Genomic DNA, 17,889 nt, shown 5'->3' on the forward strand with positions numbered 1-17,889 from the left:
ACCACATCTACTTCACTCTCATCCTCCGGCTGAGCCTCCAGTGCTGCACTTACCCCAAAGATGCAGGGCGTTTAGAAATGACGCGGTTCCTCTCCAACATCTAGTCATCAGATAGCTTCAGAAAGCAAACAGAAACGAAAGGTGTTTCCTCCAACAACGAGCTGGCACTAAAACCCGAGCTAATCGTACTACTGGAATAACACTGGAAAAGGATAGAAAGAACCCACAGAGGAGTTGAGACTCGCCAGAGAAGTACTTGAGACTGTGAACCCGAAATTTCTTGGCTAAATCTCAGCAGACGTCCGTAAAGGGAATAATGAGGAACATTTGGATGTTGTTCAGTCTTGCAGCGCTGTGCTTCTCGGGTGAGAAGGTGAGTTTGGCGTGAAGGTCCCTAAACTTGCGATCACTGGCGTTTAAATGTGTGGGTGAATCCTGGAGATACAAGATCTCGTCTCCAGCGAGCGGGTCGTTCGCCTGTGTTGTTGCTGGAGAAAACGGTGAGAAGCTCGTCTAAAGTGCGTTTTCCGTGTCCTGGAGATGAGAAACCCCCATGTAAACGTGTTGGGATGGTGCAACTTTTCTAGGTGAAAATGTGTTTTTTGCATTGCGTGATGTTTAAAGTAACTTGCGAACTTTGGTCCTCGTCGTAAGAAACATGGTGATGGTGATCATGGCCAAAATACATGGCAGTGTTTTCGGAAATGTTCAAGACTGCCAGATGTTTGATCTTTAAAAGGTTCTTCTCGCTGGTCCACATCACTGAGCGTATGAGGCAATGCAGTAAAACCCCATGATCACACCTGAACGTCAATGTCAAGATATGAAGCTTGGAGCTTGATCGTCAACTCTAAGGAGAAACTACCAGGTTGATCATGTACAATGAAAATAATTAAGATCGTTCTGACATCGTTATAGCTGATCGATCATCGTGATCTTCTTAAGTAGCCAACAAATTGGACTATTGCAGTGACCTGTAAATGTATATGGGTCATCCTGTATGAGATAGTGGATTATATTGTCCAGCTAGTTCATGATGATGGAACATGGTGGAACATACAGTTTCTTGAAGGCTTTGAAAGCTTTGGTTTGTGTTGGGCAGTGCATCTGTAACAAGTTCTGGCCTGACCGCAAGGTCAAAGGTCATTTATCCTGGTGTAACCTGTATCATTACTGTAGATTGTCCATAATGACACTGTCTGTGGTGCAGTCTAGTAGTTTAGGAACTGTCTCACGACACGTGTGTTAATTACGTTTAGCCAGGAACTTCTTTGGAATGAAAACAAAAAAAAAATGTCCTCAAAGGCAACTACTCAAAATTACTTGATGTAAAGGTTTTAAAAGACAATAAAATGCATGGAGTAGCTGGAAGAAAGTACATTTTTTAAAGGTGATATGAGAGTATGGCTTTAGCTTTCTGTGGAAACGTTCAGTGATTTTTCGTTTTCCTGCCTACAGTTTGGCCCTGACCTTAGACAAGCTGTGCCCTGTCTGTGACATTATCCGCTTGCTAATCATTTATGTTGAATAAATAGTCTTTTCATCAATATTGAGAAGGTCATGAATAGCTTCCCCCCCCCACCCCTCCTCCCTCAGTAAACACCTGTGAGGCAGAAGCTTGCTCCATAGCTGGGATTCAGGTTTACACGTGTCCTCTCTTTGTGGTCCTCAGAGTGCTGCATTTAAGACTCCTGTAAAGATTTACTGACAAGCTTCAGTCTCTGAAGAAGGCACAGCATGCCTTCAACCTGAGACTGATCAGAACTGGAGGTGTGGGTGTCAGGACAGTAGGACAAAGACATACGTTAACAGACAGAGACTGCTAACAAAGAGTTATCTCTTTCCTAATGGTATGCTTTTACAGGTAATAGCAGTTTTCTTTATATTTCATATTTAACTACCTTTCCTTATGAAGGAGGATTTCAAGTGGGCAAAGCCATATAATGTAAACCACGATATGAACAAGAAGAAAAGCAAACAAACAAAGGGCAAAATAACAAATCAGAGAGATTAAGTAGTGAGGCTGAAGAGGCCAACACTGAAGAGGTTAATATTCAGATACTAAGTCAGAACATTGTGTAACCAATTAATGAGAAACGCTACTGTTGGTCCCACTCAGACGTTTGTATAACATTTGGTTTGTGTGGAATTTGAACCATATTGACTTGTTTGGACACTTTAACCTATGGGCTGAATAGCTCTAAATAGCTTAAAGTTTTGCTGCAATTACACTTAATTACAGTTAACTTTTAAAAATACATTTGAAGGGTTTTTCTAGTTTTTTTAAGACTACGTAGTGTGACCACTTCATGCTAAATTAGTCTAAATTTCACTATATTTCACAGATTTCACTATAGACCCAAAGAGAAGTAAATGATTTAAACTGTGAATTGAGGACATTTTGTATAATTCATGATTTTGCGACCCATTTTGTTTAAGAAAGGCAAGCTTATGTTTTTGCGAAGCACAAGCTTTAATCTCACCACATGACTATGTTATGTGACCACATTCTAGCTCATTTTGTCCAGCTATGGGAAAAGTTTGGCTAGGAAAGCTTGCCTAAATTCTTTCAAACTGACATCACAGTAAGAAGTCACATCTTAAATGTTGTATTTATGTAAGAATGGTCCATAAATATTGTGAAGTTTACACTTAGTCCTAATGGAATGACAAGCATTCATATTAACCACTTTTACTTGCTCAAAACACTAGATCCTATGCTGCATAAATCAAGTTCTCATAACATTGCAGGATAGGAAGTAATCTGTATACAGTGTTAAAACACAAGTAATGACACATGTATGATGCGGTTATGTGAGGCCTTCTGTAAACAGAACATAGGCACGCTGGCCTGTCCATAAACAGATTCCAATATGGCTTGCATCTGAAAGACAGAGACAGTATATACAAGGCTGGACTGGGAGAGCTGTGAAGTGGGGGAGTCATTAAATTCTAGTTTCTAGCTAGCGAGGGTTCCTGGCCCTCATTCCTCCAGCGTCTTGGTTAGCTGAGCGAATGGAAAGTTGTGAGAGTAGCGGTGAAGTGGCCAGGGGCCAGCAGCTGTGAGGGCCACGGTGAAGCGGCCAGGGGCCAGTAGTTGTGAGGGCCACGGTGAAGCGGCCAGGGGCCAGTAGCTGTGAGGGCCACAGTGAAGCGGCCAGGGGCCAGTAGATGTGAGGGCCACGGTGAAGCGGCCAGGGGCCAGTAGCTGTGAGGGCCACGGTGAAGCGGCCAGGGGCCAGTAGCTGTGAGGGCCACGGTGAAGCGGCCAGGGGCCAGGAGCTGTGAGGGCCACGGTGAAGCGGCCAGTAGCTGTGAGGGCCACGGTGAAGCGGCCAGGGGCCAGGAGCTGTGAGGGCCACGGTGAAGCGGCCAGGGGCCAGCAGCTGTGAGGGCCACGGTGCAGGGGCCAGTAGCTGTGAGGGCCACGGTGAAGCAGCCAGGGGCCAGTAGCTGTGAGGACCAAGGTGAAGCGGCCAGTAGCTGTGAGGGCCACGGTGCAGGGGCCAGTAGCTGTGAGGGCCACGGTGAAGCGGCCAGTAGCTGTGAGGGCCACGGTGAAGCGGCCAGGGGCCAGCAGCTGTGAGGGCCACAGTGAAGCGGCCAGGGGCCAGTAGTTGTGAGGGCCACGGTGAAGCGGCCGGGGGCCAGCGGCTGTGAGGGCCACAGTGAAGCGGCCAGGGGCCAGTAGTTGTGAGGGCCACGGTGAAGCGGCCAGGGGCCAGCGGCTGTGAGGGCCACAGTGAAGCGGCCAGGGGCCAGTAGCTGTGAGGGCCACAGTAAGCAACAGTGTAAGAATCCAATCTCATGAGGCAGAGGCGTCGTCTGCTCCGGGCGGTCACCCTGCCTGGTCTGCCTTCACTTCGAAATGACTTTCATTAGACTTCAGTAAGTAGGCAGTATTGTAGGGTGACACAGAGAGAGAGAGAGAGAGAGAGAGAGAGAGAGAGAGAGAGAGAGAGAGAGAAGAGGTGGGCAGAGCTGAAAACAGAGTGTGTTTAGCAGTGTGGTGGTGGTGGTGAAATTACAGCATGCTAGACTTTAAGGAGCACTTAATAAACTTCAGCAGGGGTCCCCACATTGCAGAGAAGAGTGGAAAGGAGACTTGGAGTAAATTAAGCCAAAATGGGGGCAGCTACAGTTACGTAGGCTGACTTGACAGAATGGAAAGTCCTTGATCATAGTTTCTATGAGATGAACTACACAAATGGTTACAGTGATCTCTTCTGCCCTGTTTGGGCAGTTCTAGCATCTGAAAACATCTCCTCCCCACACCGTGTGGCTTCTGCTTCTGCTCATCTGCTGCGTATGTGGGATAACAGCCATAGCTCTACATGTAAAGGAAGTGCATAACATTTTGAGGGGTACCTGAATTCTAGGTCTAGCACATGCTCTTTAGTTAACTTTATTGATTTTATTTGTTTTCTTCCCTGAAGTGGTCTTGCGTTCCACGGGTTTTCCTGGCCGTGTTATGCAAGCGTGTTGACTTAGTGGGTCTGCTGTGCACACAGAATAGGGGGCTGGCTGACGTGGATAGAGCCATGCCTCCTCCGAGCCCATATATGGACGTGCCGTTTTTGTCTGGACTACAAACACCTCCACACCAGATGGTTTTGTGTGTGTGTGTGTGTGTTTTTGTGTGTTTGTCTGTGTGTGTATGTTTATGTGTGCTTGTTTGTGTGTGTGTATGTGTGTGTTTGTGTATGTGTGGTGCACTCACAGTAGCACGTGTTAGTGTGTGGAGAATTTGTACACTACTGTTAATTTAGGTCATGTGTACTAAAACACATTTTGGTACGCCTTACAAAGATCAGATCAGACCATAAATTCATTGACAGAAAAACAAACCCTGACCAACAACATCTGGTGGCGTGAGTGACTACTGACATGTCCAGGAGTCTACTATTGCTATATAGCAAGGCTAAATTTGATGAAAAATGTTATGTTGCCACATTGTGACGTAATATAATACAACACATTGATTATCCATGTATGTGTTATGATTAAAGATTGACCTGCATACAGTTTGCTAGAGGTTTTAACACTCCAAACTGAGCTGACAGGGCCTGTCAGTGATATCCACAGCCTGGAAATAAATTAGGGATGTGCTTGATAGATAAGATGAAGCTGGCTCTATATCGCAGTTATTTGATTTTGTAGGTCTCTGGGTGTTTTTGGTCGTCTGTAGATGACATGGACAATTTGTTTTTAGCTCTAAAAGAACAGTGCTCTCTAAACCCAGAGCATGCCACCCAGAGATTCTCTTATCTTGGTGTAGCTGCTACCTGAACTCAGATGCATCTTTCTCTCTCTTTCCAAAACCTCCTCTCTCATCTTTGTATGTTTTGTTACTATTGTGGATTTTTTGTATTAAAGAATAAAGGTATTGTTACATTCTCACTTCAAGTTAACTCATTAAAATGTGGGAGAAAGCTTCTACCGTGGTGCAGACGGTTTTTTTCGTTTGTGAAAAGGTACCCACAGAGTTCCAGCCCTGGACTGGCAAAGAACGTGTGCTCTCTGAAAGTCCTTTTGAGCACTGCCATCCACTCCAAGACCGACTTGGACTCGGTCCAGCAGCACAGACACAGGGAAACGCTAACCACCCCCCGCTGAGACGAGAGGATGGCCATGTACATTAGCTTTATTTAGAGGTGTTGACAAACCCTGCCTTGTAACGTGCCACAGAACTTACTGCTGCATATTATTATGAGTTATTTATTGTCCCCATAATGATGACTTACAAATTATGGCTGTGCTCAAAGATGTTCATAATTGTGGAGTGCTATACCGTATTGTTAAAATGTCTCATTGTTTAGCATGTATAGAACGGGTAGTTCATCTGCTGTTTTACTCCAGCAATTCTTGTGCTGTCAGCTACAGTTTGTGGCCAGGTGTGTGGTGACCTGTGCTGACTCTGGGCTCCCAGTGTGCAGTGTTTGTGGCCAGGTGTGCTATGTATGGGCTGCTTTGTCACCTGAGCTCCTCAGAGTTCTTCTTAAACCTGTAAATGCCCAGGTGTTCCACATTGACAATGAAACACACATGCACAATGTACCTCCATAACTGACAGACTGGGCAGTGAGATGCCACTGTGCTCCGAGCTTTTCAAATGCAGTGTACTGTCTTTGGACACAACATACATGTATGACTGCATGCATGTTGTTCAGATGTCATTTCAGTGTAATGTTGAAAAGGAGAAGCACTGTATCCATGTAGACAGAGAGTGGAACTAATTGTAGTGTTATTTTGCTATGAATGCAAGAACCTGCAATATTGTACTTCAGGAAATTCATTTGGAGTAGTTTGGTTTGGTTTTCCATATGTAAATCCAGTACAATTTAATTAAATTTTTACTAAAATAAGCTTATATAGTGCTTTTAAAATAGTCAATGTCTCATAACAGCTTCACAGGAACTAGGTCTTGATCCCTACAGAGCAAACGAAAAGGTGACGGTGCTAATGATCCCATTTTAAAGGGCTCACACAGTGATTACCCTCATGCTTCTGTTTTAGTTCAACATTTATTATGCACTGCAGAACTCGTAAAATGACCTCTACATTTTTAGTTCTTTTTTATATGCTGTTCCCTAAAGTTTGTTTAGGAATAACTGTTTATTTGGATTCATCTTTGTTGTGAAATTTAACACACTAGCAAATCATAAGCTACTTTTTTTTTTGCATATTCATGAACTGTGAAATCTACTGACCCTGGCACCTCCCACTCTGCATTGTTCTGCTCCAATCACAGAGATGACATGCGCATACAAAATGCTCAGGTTTGATGCAGGAAACAAGATCATATCAAAATGGATCAGAATTCTTTCTCGGGTTGAAGTGACACCATAAGAGTTTGTAGCAGACATCTTACTGTGAATTTGAAAATTGGGCTCTATACAGATTCAGTCTAAACCGTCTAAAGCTTAAAACAGCTTTCCTGACACTTACGGGAGGAAATGTGGATGATGAAATTATTTTTATAACCAGTTATTGTTTTTATTTGACAAGCAAGAGGATCTAATAAAATGTGCCGGCTAACATTAGCAAATTTTATGTATATTTGTTCAGATGCATTTTTTTATGTTATATGATGTGACACACTTACATTTTTGAAATGGCCAATAGTCACTGACTTTACCACATTTAGGTCCCACCATATATAGTCAAAGACTGCTAGATCTGGTTAACCATCTGAAAAAAATGCTACCTAGCTTAAGCTAGCAATTGTTAGCTATTAGCTTTAATGTAAATGTGATCAATACAGTATGCAAGAAAAGCACAGATGGTACAGTTCTATTGCATGTATGTATGAAAGGTGCTATACAAATAAAGATTGTCATTCTATTATTCTAAAGACGTAATGTTGAAATATATATGTATGTGTGTATTCAGCTCTGTTTAAACACCGCATGAATTCATCTGTGGACTGAGACCCCCAACAGTCTTTAAACTCTTCAGGTTCAGACAAGTAAAACCTTCCTTTTAATGTCATTTTAGAGGAATAAATGTAGAAGGTAACTGGAGAATATAATGTTTTGAACTGTGTGGAGCCTTCATCTCAGAGCAAGGTGAGGGCCAGGTCATGAACTGAACCTCCATCAAACCAATAAATCTGGAACACCGTTTCATGCTTTTATAACTGTGTAACTGTGTTTATATTCACCTGCTACACAGGTGTGATGTCTCTTCTTTCTGTTTTTCTGTTTAAAAGTCAAGCCAAAGTTTTCCATGGTGTTCCTGTTTTGAAGTCACTGTTTAACCTGACATCTGCGCCTCCAGACCATTCCTCCGCCTTCCTCCCTCTCTCTCTCTCTCTCTCTCTGTCTCTCTCTCTCTTTTGTGCTCTCCACCCCTCCCTTCCTTCCCTCTGCTCTGCACCTGTGTTTGAGTAGACATATTAAGAATAGCTCACATGCCTGTGGTCTGAATGGGCTGTATTCATCACTGCTCTCCTTCTGTGCAACTTACTGTAGACAGTGATGCCTGCCTAATGTGCTCGGTGTGTATATCCATCCAGCTTGTGTATGCTTGTGTATTTATGCATATGTGTACTTGTTGGCGATGTGTGTGTGTGTGTGTGTGTGTGTGTGTGTGTGTGTGTGTGTGTGTGTGTAGATGAATATCAGCAGCTGGTCATACTCTGTACACCCACTGTGTAGAGAGCTCAGCTGGCTGGTTAATATCAGAGGCACATCTGTGTTCTCACACTTGGCAGACTGATCTCACCATCACTGCAGTGCACATCATGTCTGTTTTACATATTGAGTTCACTGGACTAACATTGCTCACGCATGCAGCCTAAAATCCCTGTTTGCTTCTCTCGTTTAGATGCTGGGCGTCCTTATGAATTTTTGCTTTTTTCATTAAAAAAAAAACTTTTTTTCTTTCGTTGGCAGTAGCTGATGATTGGGTGAGGATCTGATGTGTTTTTTGGTTGATATCAACACAACACATTTCACATCATAATTCTTTTTTTTTTAACTGGTGAAGTGTTAAGTAATTGTGATTACTGTGTTGGACATCCAAGAGTTTGGTCATTATTTCTGAGCTTTTTGCAACATCCCTTCTCTCTCTCCTCCTCTCTTGTGTTTGGTCCTGTTATAGCTGATAGCCTCTACCTGGCCTCAGGAGCCGGCAAACAAGGATGCAGCCATGTGCGACTGTTTCAAATGTCACATACTCAGCTCCCATCACAGTAATGAGAACAGAGCACTCTCTCTTTCCCTCTGCTTCGTCTGCTACACTATCGATTTCTGTTCATTTTAAGTGATTCTTTGTGTGGATGGATGGGACAGACCTCGTACTGAGCAGCTCTCCAGGTTTCTGTTTCTGTCGCAGACACAAATCCCTTCAAGAAACTGATACAAAATGTGCATGAGACAAGCACATGGTCCAGACACATGCCTCTGCAATTATTTATACACTCCCACATCTGTTTCTTTCTCATTATGTAAATCTGTGATTAAGAATTTCATTGATTTGTTTATTTGGTAAGATAAAAACATATGTTCCCTGATGTCAAATGTCATGTTTGTTTCCAGAGCTAGTACAGTTTGTCCTACAGGTCAGATACAGAGGAGCTTTATGGACCTGTTTGTCCAGTCAGTGGAACGGAGTAGATTTGTGAAGAAACACTGCCAGGCCTTGGGCGTACAGAGAACACTCTCAAAAGCAAGCGTAGCAGTTGGGTTTATATTGAGATTACATTAAGAGCTGTGAATGCAGTTTAGCTTGTGTGAGGGGGAATGTCTGGGGTTTAATAATCATATCAGGCCCGCTGGAGGGGCCCCTGCAGTGGCCTGGCCACACAAACACTCCCTGCGTCATTTCTGGAGCTCTGCTCTCCAGAGCACTAATATGTGCTTTTGATGTCTGAGTCCTCAACCTAATTCTGCCATGTCCTTTGTGTGGTGAACCACATCGTAGTACAGTACAGACCTACTGGCATATTACAGACGTACCTCCATCACAGTGAGTATCACAGACCATCTCTCCTGAAGTGTTTTATGTGGCTTTGAAAGAAACAGAGCTGATCTTGGAACAGGGTCTAGCAGAGTTTTTCCACAGTCCTATAAACTAGGAGCTTGCAAATCCAGTCTGGTTAACATGTTGAGTGATCTCACGTACAACATACTTACTACCAGATCTTATAGGGAGTAGCTACACTAGCTGAGGTACCAGTGTAACAAGATTGTTACCTTAGTCGTTGTACAAGGAGGCGAGGACTATTACCCTAGCCATGACTCCAGTGTAACAGTACTCCCCCTTAAGAAAACGTAAGAAAACGCTCAAGCTGTTGGTGTTGCAGCACTGGTTTTGTAAACAAATTTAAAGCACTTTCAATCCATTATATGGGTCACTAGTTGAAGTTAATAGTGCTGTGGGTGTGTGAGGACGGGTAGACGGAGACGTGTCAGGCTAGTGGAGACAGGCTTACCTTATGTGCACAGGAACGTGACCTGCATGTGTAGGTCTGATTTGCAGTGAAGAAAATGCACTCACCTTGCATTCCATAAAGCTGGAGACCCGGCCTGCCATGTTGGGGAGGATTCGGAGCGGTGTCTTTCGGAGAAGAGCTTGGATCAAGTCAGCTTTAGCACCCTGCAGATGTCGGAGCATCAGATTCCCTGAACCTGCTGTTAGGGTTTATCATGATGTCTGTCTTTCCCTGTCTGTGTGATTGTACACATAGTGCTACAGAATACAGACCTACATTTAGGCTCAGCTAGATGAGACAGCTTTTTGAAATATCACGGCCTTTGGGATGTTTTAGAGGTAAGGGATTTCAAAGTTGGCCTTAGTTTTGTTTACCTTTTTGCGGTTGGCACTCCAATTTTGCACTCGGCTTCTGGAGGATGTTGTTTCCAATCCTTGAATTATTCAGCTCATTTCTATCAACAGAAAGTGTTCTTCCCCTCCTTAATGGCCAGATCAGACTGTGTGTCTGTTCCTCCAGTCTGTTCCTGCTTTGGGACTCCATGCAGCAAGCTCGGTGCTTTATGAATTACTGAGCTAGTGAGGGTGCACTGAATGTGTACATGAGTTAGACAGTGTGTGTGTTTGTGTGTGTGTGTTTGCAGGAGAGGGGAGAGAGAGTGGTTTGTGAGTTGTAGAGTGTCCTGCTCAGCTGTAGTGCTGGAGTGTACTAAGAGTGTGACTCAGAGCAGCACACAATGACACGCTTGTGCAGGTCTGGAGATGAGGAATGCCATTCTCGCCTTCATATGGCCGACAGGAGTTTGTTTTGGAACGGGAGACATTATTCAACACTAACCAGCATGCTCCTATAGTCCTCCATCTCTCTCTCCATCTCTCTCTCCATCTCTCTCTCACGCCCTCATTTGGCCACTGCAAATAGGATCCTATTACACACACATGAAAGACTAAACAGGAGTTACTCTAATTCTGTTGTGCACATGTTTATGATTTTTTTCACAACTGTTTAATAATTTATATTCCTATGACAGGGACATTTTGGAAATACTAAAAAGACAACATTTTAAAATCTTGCTTTGGAATGCTAAGGCATTTTTGCATGTGTGTGCATAAGGCTGACAATAGATAAAACAAATGCAGTCTGTTTATGTCTGTGCCATGGCAGAGATTTACACTGTCATGATCTGCTGGTTGAACAGGGATCATTATTGAATTTTTAGAGAGTGCTATCCGAGAGTTCCCTCGCTGACTTTGTGACTCAGTGCAGCACAACCGTGGTGCAACCTGCCTACATGTTGTGGATATTCATCAGGGGGCCACAGTAGTCCTGCCTGCTTTGTGCAACGTGTTCAGACCTGGAGGCAGAGACTCTGTGACTCTGGCAGAGAAACTCCCAGATCTGCACGGAGAACTGCACTTTCAGTTTGGACCAGCACTGATCCCGATTTTAATACCACTCAGTGCTGATTGGAACTGTATTTTACTGTTGCCATGGTTGCCTTTGAAGACTCCTCCCCTTTTGTACACAAACGTGCACACATTTCCAGATTCTTATTTGTTTTACCCTCCAACATCATGTCACGTTAGTGTCAGTGTTTGCTACCTTAATGAACAGATCCACGTTTACTCGCACACAATGTATGTGTGTAATATACCGCTGCTTTATTTCTTACTATTGAGTCTGATCTTCATTACACCAGATAGCCTTGCAATTCTGTTGAGGAGCAATGAAACGTTAATTCCCTCACAAATGAGAGATGTTTCAGCAGGTCCTGACCAGTGTGTTGCTTTCATTGTGCAGCAAAGTTCTGCATTTTCTGCTTTATTTGAGGTTTCCAGGGAAACAGAGGTGTGCTGCACTGTTTTGTGGGCCTCTATTCTCCAAATATATTATTCAGTATTATTAATATTATTAATATTGTTTTGGTGATGTAGGGAAATCTACTTGAATCTGGTTCTTTAATTTCCTATTTCAGATGTTCATGCACAATGAGTCTGGAAGCTGAGGAGATGTCAGAAAATTAGAAACTATTGTACACGGCATGTACAATACACTCTGCTTTGTACGGCATACACTGCTCTGAGAACTTTATCTGTGTGTGTGTGTGTGTGTGTGTGTGTGTGTGTGTGTGTGTGTGTGTGTGTGTGTGTGTGTGTGTGTGTGTGTGTGTGTGTGTGTTTTACTCTCACAGTCGGCAGTGACAGGTCAGACTGTCCCAATTGATGTCCTCTACCTCGAAAATCATTCAGGTGATTATCCTGTTGACGATGATGACTTCAGCTCTGGCTCCGGATCAGGTAGGTCTGACCCTCCGCATCAACCTATGAATTAAAGCTCAGGTTGGATTAAACATCACCATTCAGTTAATAACGTTTTAGTCAGGTTTTATTTTGGGTAGGATTACTTATGAATTCATTATGTATATTTATTCACTGGATTTGCTTATTGTCATTGTAAATTCATGCCAATACAAACCTCTCATGACACAACAGAACATGAGGTGATTACATGGTCACTAATACTCACACAACTGAGACAACACTGTTAATTCACCCAGCACGCAGTTTATACACAGCCTTATGACTTAGGAAAAAGGGAGTGTGTGTGTGTGTGTGTGTGTGTGTGTGTGTGTGTGTGTGTGTGTGTGTGTGTGTGTGTGTGTGTGTGTGTGTGTGTGTGTGTGTGTGTGTGTGTGTGTAACCGGGAACAGGTACCACTGCTTAATGAAGGCAGAGAGCAGGAGAATGACTCCAGAGCCCCTTCGTGACAGTTCTGGCTACAGTAGCAGGAACGTTCTCCAGTCTGTTGTAGATGGTATTTCTCCCCCCACTCTGGCTAGGCAGGGGTGTGAGTGGGCATCCCAGGCCCAGGGTGTGTGTGGCAACTCTGGCATCACTCATTAAGCTTGTTAGCGAGGCTCTGTGGGCAGCCCCGTGCCTCCGTGAGGCGGCTGTGAGCAGACAGGCTGCTGGCGGGATGCCAGCCAGTAGCAGCAGTTTGACGAGTTCACAGATGTTTCATTCGTGGTCAAGTGCGGTCAGCCAAGACAAGCACAATCGAGCAGCAGGTGCCTGCTCCATACATAATGAATTAGCTCCATTCGGCAGGAGTTAAACTCACATACTCTCACGAAGACCGACAAAGACACATTTGCAAATGTTCACCACGTGTCCCTCACTATACATGACCTACTGTACTGTGTGTGAATTTGAGGTACAGTGTTTAGTGTGATGGCTAAACTCAAACTTCAACACAGCTTCATTCTTGCAATGGTGGTATGGTTTGCTGCAATGTTTTGTGTATTTTTTGTGGCCTGCAGGCTTTAGTGACAGCGATGATGAAGACATGTTGATTAGGAAGAACTCCCTTGAACCCTCCATTCAAATCCTGGAGACCCCGTTTGTCAGAGAGGAAGAAGCAACTGTGGGCACCATACTGGAGGGAGATCTGGACACCGAGGTGGAGATGACTAGACTTCTCATTTCAACAAGACAGCAATTTCTAGACAAAATCTACACGGAAACAAAGTGTGAAAATGTCTCAATGACTCTTAACTAGGGAAAAACTCAAGAAACAGCTATGTGTTCTTTTTGCATTGCACCTGTTGGAGACTGTTATTCACTCCACCTGGTCTACTCTATTGGAGTCAGGTGACTGTTATTTTAGTCCACCTGGTCTACTCTGTTGGAGTCAGGTGACTGATAATTACTCCACCTCGTCTACTCTGTTGGAGTCAGGTGACTGATAATTACTCCACCTCGTCTACTCTGTTGGAGTCAGGTGACTGATAATTACTCCACCTGGTCTACTCTGTTGGAGTCAGGTGACTGTTATTCACTCCACCTGGTCTACTCTGTTGGAGTCAGGTGACTGTTATTTACTCCACCTGGTCTACTCTGTTGGAGTCAGGTGACTGTTATTCACTCCACCTGGTCTACTCTGTTGGAGTCAGGTGACTGTTATTTACTCCACCTGGGCTACTCTGTTGGAGTCAGGTGACTGTTATTTACTCCACCTGCTCTACTCTGTTGGAGTCAGGTGACTGTTATTTACTCCACCTGGTCTACTCTGTTGGAGTCAGGTGACTGTTATTTACTCCACCTGGTCTACTCTGTTGGAGTCAGGTGACTGTTATTTACCTGGTCTACTCTGCAACCTGTGGATTCAGTTCTTCGTTATACAGAAAAACTGAATAAATAAATATATATATACACACATATGCTTCTTTTAAAGTAGAAAATGTCTGGTTTAATTAGAAAGTATTTGTTTCTGTGCTGGGAGTCACATTCGTTTCTGTACATAGTTTCTCCATTTCAGGGGACATAGGGGTGAAGAACAGAACAGCGCTGTTTTAAACGTTATGTAGTGTGTAAAGATAAAATGTTTATGGATTTATGGATTGTGCTACACATAGTCTTTAATAGTCACTGTGTGTCGAGAGTTTCATTCATAACTCTTAGTTCTGTTTCTCCTCACTAGGTGCTTGACTATGTGACTGAGGAACCCCAGGTCAGTGTTGAAGTCATAAGCACAAGCAGTTCCCCAGGCCTGGCTAAGGATTATGACAAGCACCACGAGGTGCACACAGAAAACCTCTTCGAGAGGAAAGAGGTCCTGGCAGGTAATGTTCAGTTCAGCACTGCAAACGGAGTTTGTTGTTTTTTTTCACCATACCGTTTTCGTGCCTGGAGGTGTGGTCAAAACACTTTATCTGAAACCTAAAAACGTAATATAATATTTGGGTTATTTTCAGGTGTAGACATTAAATTCACTTTGTTTCAGTCAATGTTTTAACACCATCTAAAGGCAAATGAAGATTATTAGGGGATGTTATAGAGGCTGTTTTGATGATTTTTCCCCAGCTTCACCTCACTGCAGACTTTCCATCTCAGAGTCCTTTTACATTAAGTTTTATTTCCCATTCATGAATACATGTTGATATTTTAAATAGGACATATTTAAATTTAAACTTGTCATATAGACACTGTCCTGTTTTTGACACTACACTTATCACTACACTATCTTGTGAATTTCCTTCCTTTGTAGCCGTTATAGCAGGCGGTGTGATCGGCTTCCTGTTTGCTATCTTCCTCATCCTCCTCCTGGTGTACCGCATGAGGAAGAAGGACGAGGGGAGCTATGATCTGGGAGAACGCAAGCCACCTAGCACAGCCTATCAGAAGGCTCCCACCAAGGAGTTCTACGCCTAAACGACCAATCACACTCAAGATTAACATTCATATGAGAACCATTTCCTCAGTCTTCTAAAAGAAAGGCTGGAATCACAAAAGACTGAGGAGGGTTTTATTGGGAACCTTTACTTATTTAATAACAAAGATATTTTTGCTTCATAAAACCAATCAGGTCTTGTGCTTTCACTTTGGATCACATTTTGTTTCTTTTGTGGTTTTTGAAATTGTTGGAGGAAGTAATGTGTATTATAAAACAGTGAATTCTTTCTCACAAGTATTTACATCCATTGACTACTTTGTAACTGTAAAGGTACATATTTGTATTAAAAAAAAACAGGACAATGGTAGAAATGTGGGTTATAATTGTATTTCATCTTTTATGTTTTAATAATTACCCAGCTCATAAATCAGCAGTTTCTCCATAACCTGTGATGTCAAATTTGACATCTTTTTTAATTTAGATGCCATAAATGTTTTTATTTTTGTAAAGGTTTCTCTCTCTTGGGGTTGTGATATTTTTTAGTTTTGTCAACATAAATTTGTATATTTTTGTCAATTCATTATCAAAGTATGAGAGGACCAATCATTTTGCAAAATGTCAAAGTGTATTTTGCCATATTTCCTATATTTCATTTTTCATCATTTGCTTTAGTCTAAAGCCCCTAGATGTTTTAGTCAAGAACAAATTCTGACATGTTTCATCTCTCTCTTTCTCTATCTATCTATCTATCTATCTATCTATCTATCTATCTATCTATCTATCTATCTATCTCTTACAAGTTGCTATGCAAGGTAACGTGAACACTGAGAAAGTAGTAGGACTTTTTTTACTTATAAATCTAATGTCATTTTCTCATTCATTCATTCTCATTCACTCTTGGGTCATTCTCAAACACAAGTAAAAAAAAAATACTTTTCCCACCTAAGCTTTACAACTAAAGTGTAACTAGATTTTAATAATAAAAAATCCTTTGTCTTCAAATTATAAAATAATAATTTTATCAAATGAGTGATTTAGGTCAGACTTTAAAATGGCTTTCCATATTGAAGTTGTTACAGTAAAGAATCGGATGCATTGGGAGTATAGTCATTTAAAAGTCAATACACTAAGCAGCACATAATGAATGAATACATGAGTAAATAAAAGTTAGCTAAGGTGCAGTCATTTGTTTTGACAGCAATCTAAGTTAAAGATATTTAGTGGATTGGGCAATCTTTCTGCAGACTTAACCGCTCATTTCTTAACGTGACATTCATATTGTTATAACAAAAACATGGTGATTATTGAGTTGCCTACATGCTAAATAGCATTGAATATGAAATAAATATGCTTTCTTGTTTGATCAAAATCACTTGTTCAGTCCTTGGAAAGTATCAGTCTTCATTTAGAGATGTTGATGTTCATTGATTAATGACAAAAATTTGGTGATACTTTCTTTTGAGCTGAAATGATGAAAATGTTAGCCTCTGCGATTACTCAAAATCAAGGTTTGATGAAAAAGAAGAACACCTTGATTTTCAGATGTTTAAACGGGGATACAGCAGATTAGTTTGGATTTCCCAGCAGACGTGCACTTCACTGATAATGTCTTTCTTTTTTCTCAGCTGAAGTCATTTTCTTTTGATTTCTCACTGCTGGCGATATTCCCTTTTAGGGCCGCTTGATTATCAAAGAATCCTTGTTCATTTTCCAAAGACTTAAACAGTGTTATTCCTATAATTATACATTTTGCTGATATCTTTACATTCTCATTCCTTTACCTGTTACTTTCTGCTTAATTTTCTTTAAGGACCTGACCATTGAGTCAATGACGTATCTGTATATGTTAATATACAATAATTTATAGAATATAATTATTTATATACAACATATTAAATGTTAGTAAAAAAAAATCTATGAAAATGTATATTCACAGATGTTTGAACACCCTTAAAGTGCCTACTGTTTTAAAAAGAGATTCCCATTTTGGGCATTTGAGGATATTTGTACAACAGAATAACGTGAAGGACAGAGATTCAAAAGCATGATTAATAATGGAGTTATGTGAGTAATGGAGTTGTGAAAATGGTGTTGTAATAAGAAACACTACTGAATAAACATTTTCTCATGGAATGTTGATACTCATTAGTATGCCTGATATGCGTGTGGTGTGTATATGGTCGTGTGCTTTTTGGTTGAGTATTGTTCTTTGGAAATGCTCCAAAGAATAAGTAACTAGGATAACTGTTATTTCCAGAGTGTATGTGTATTAGCCTTATGACGCTAAATTGTGTTCAAATAATTTCATAAAACATAACGTAAGTCTCGAGTGGCTCTCCATACGAAAATATTTCTCCCAGAAATTGATCTAGAATTTGACACTACTGTGATCTCTTGGTTGTTAAGACCTTTGGCCAAGCACAAAAGAGTAATAACTGCTGTAGGTGCCAGGCAACACAGTAGCACATATAAATGTGTAAATGCTAAGACACCTGTCCCATGGACCTGTCCAGTGTACCTGTCTCTGACCACTGATACTCCTCAGTAGCAGCAGGTTTGAGGTATGAAGTTTCTGAGTGCGGTGTGGTTCCTGCTCTGTGCCTAGGCTGAAGGCCTCTTCATCCCTGTATTCTTGTGTTCTTCATTTACACATCTACATTGGACATTCTTTTGTATTTATTTCTTTGGCCCTGTGATTGTTTTGTCCCATAAAATCATTATTTAAGTAATGCATTTAAGCAATAAGTGATCCTCATTTGGGTTTTCTTACAGATCATCTG

The 17,889-nt window shown here is 41.9% G+C and overlaps 1 protein-coding gene across 1 annotated transcript; it reads left to right on the forward strand.

Moving 5' to 3' along the window:
• The first annotated feature begins 21 nt into the window (after nucleotides 1–21).
• On the forward strand, nucleotides 22–17,242 carry LOC143489412 (syndecan-2-B-like). The gene is made up of 5 exons (XM_076988435.1): nucleotides 22–373; nucleotides 12,129–12,234; nucleotides 13,257–13,396; nucleotides 14,417–14,558; nucleotides 14,984–17,242. Exons 1-5 carry the CDS (start codon nucleotides 317–319, stop codon nucleotides 15,145–15,147), a joined length of 609 nt encoding a protein of 202 aa, XP_076844550.1. The 5' UTR covers nucleotides 22–316; the 3' UTR covers nucleotides 15,148–17,242.
• Nucleotides 17,243–17,889: the final 647 nt, after the last annotated feature.

Source organism: Brachyhypopomus gauderio, unplaced genomic scaffold, assembly GCF_052324685.1.
Source record: "Brachyhypopomus gauderio isolate BG-103 unplaced genomic scaffold, BGAUD_0.2 sc62, whole genome shotgun sequence".
Lineage (NCBI taxonomy): Eukaryota > Metazoa > Chordata > Actinopteri > Gymnotiformes > Hypopomidae > Brachyhypopomus > Brachyhypopomus gauderio.

Coding starts and splice junctions, on each gene's coding strand:
- LOC143489412 (XM_076988435.1), top strand. CDS start 317: ATGAGGAACATTTGGATGTTGTTCAGTCTTGCAGCGCTGTGCTTCTCG. Junction 374..12,128: donor TGTGCTTCTCGGGTGAGAAG/GTGAGTTTGGCG, acceptor TTACTCTCACAG/TCGGCAGTGACAGGTCAGAC. Junction 13,397..14,416: donor AGGGAGATCTGGACACCGAG/GTGGAGATGACT, acceptor TCTCCTCACTAG/GTGCTTGACTATGTGACTGA.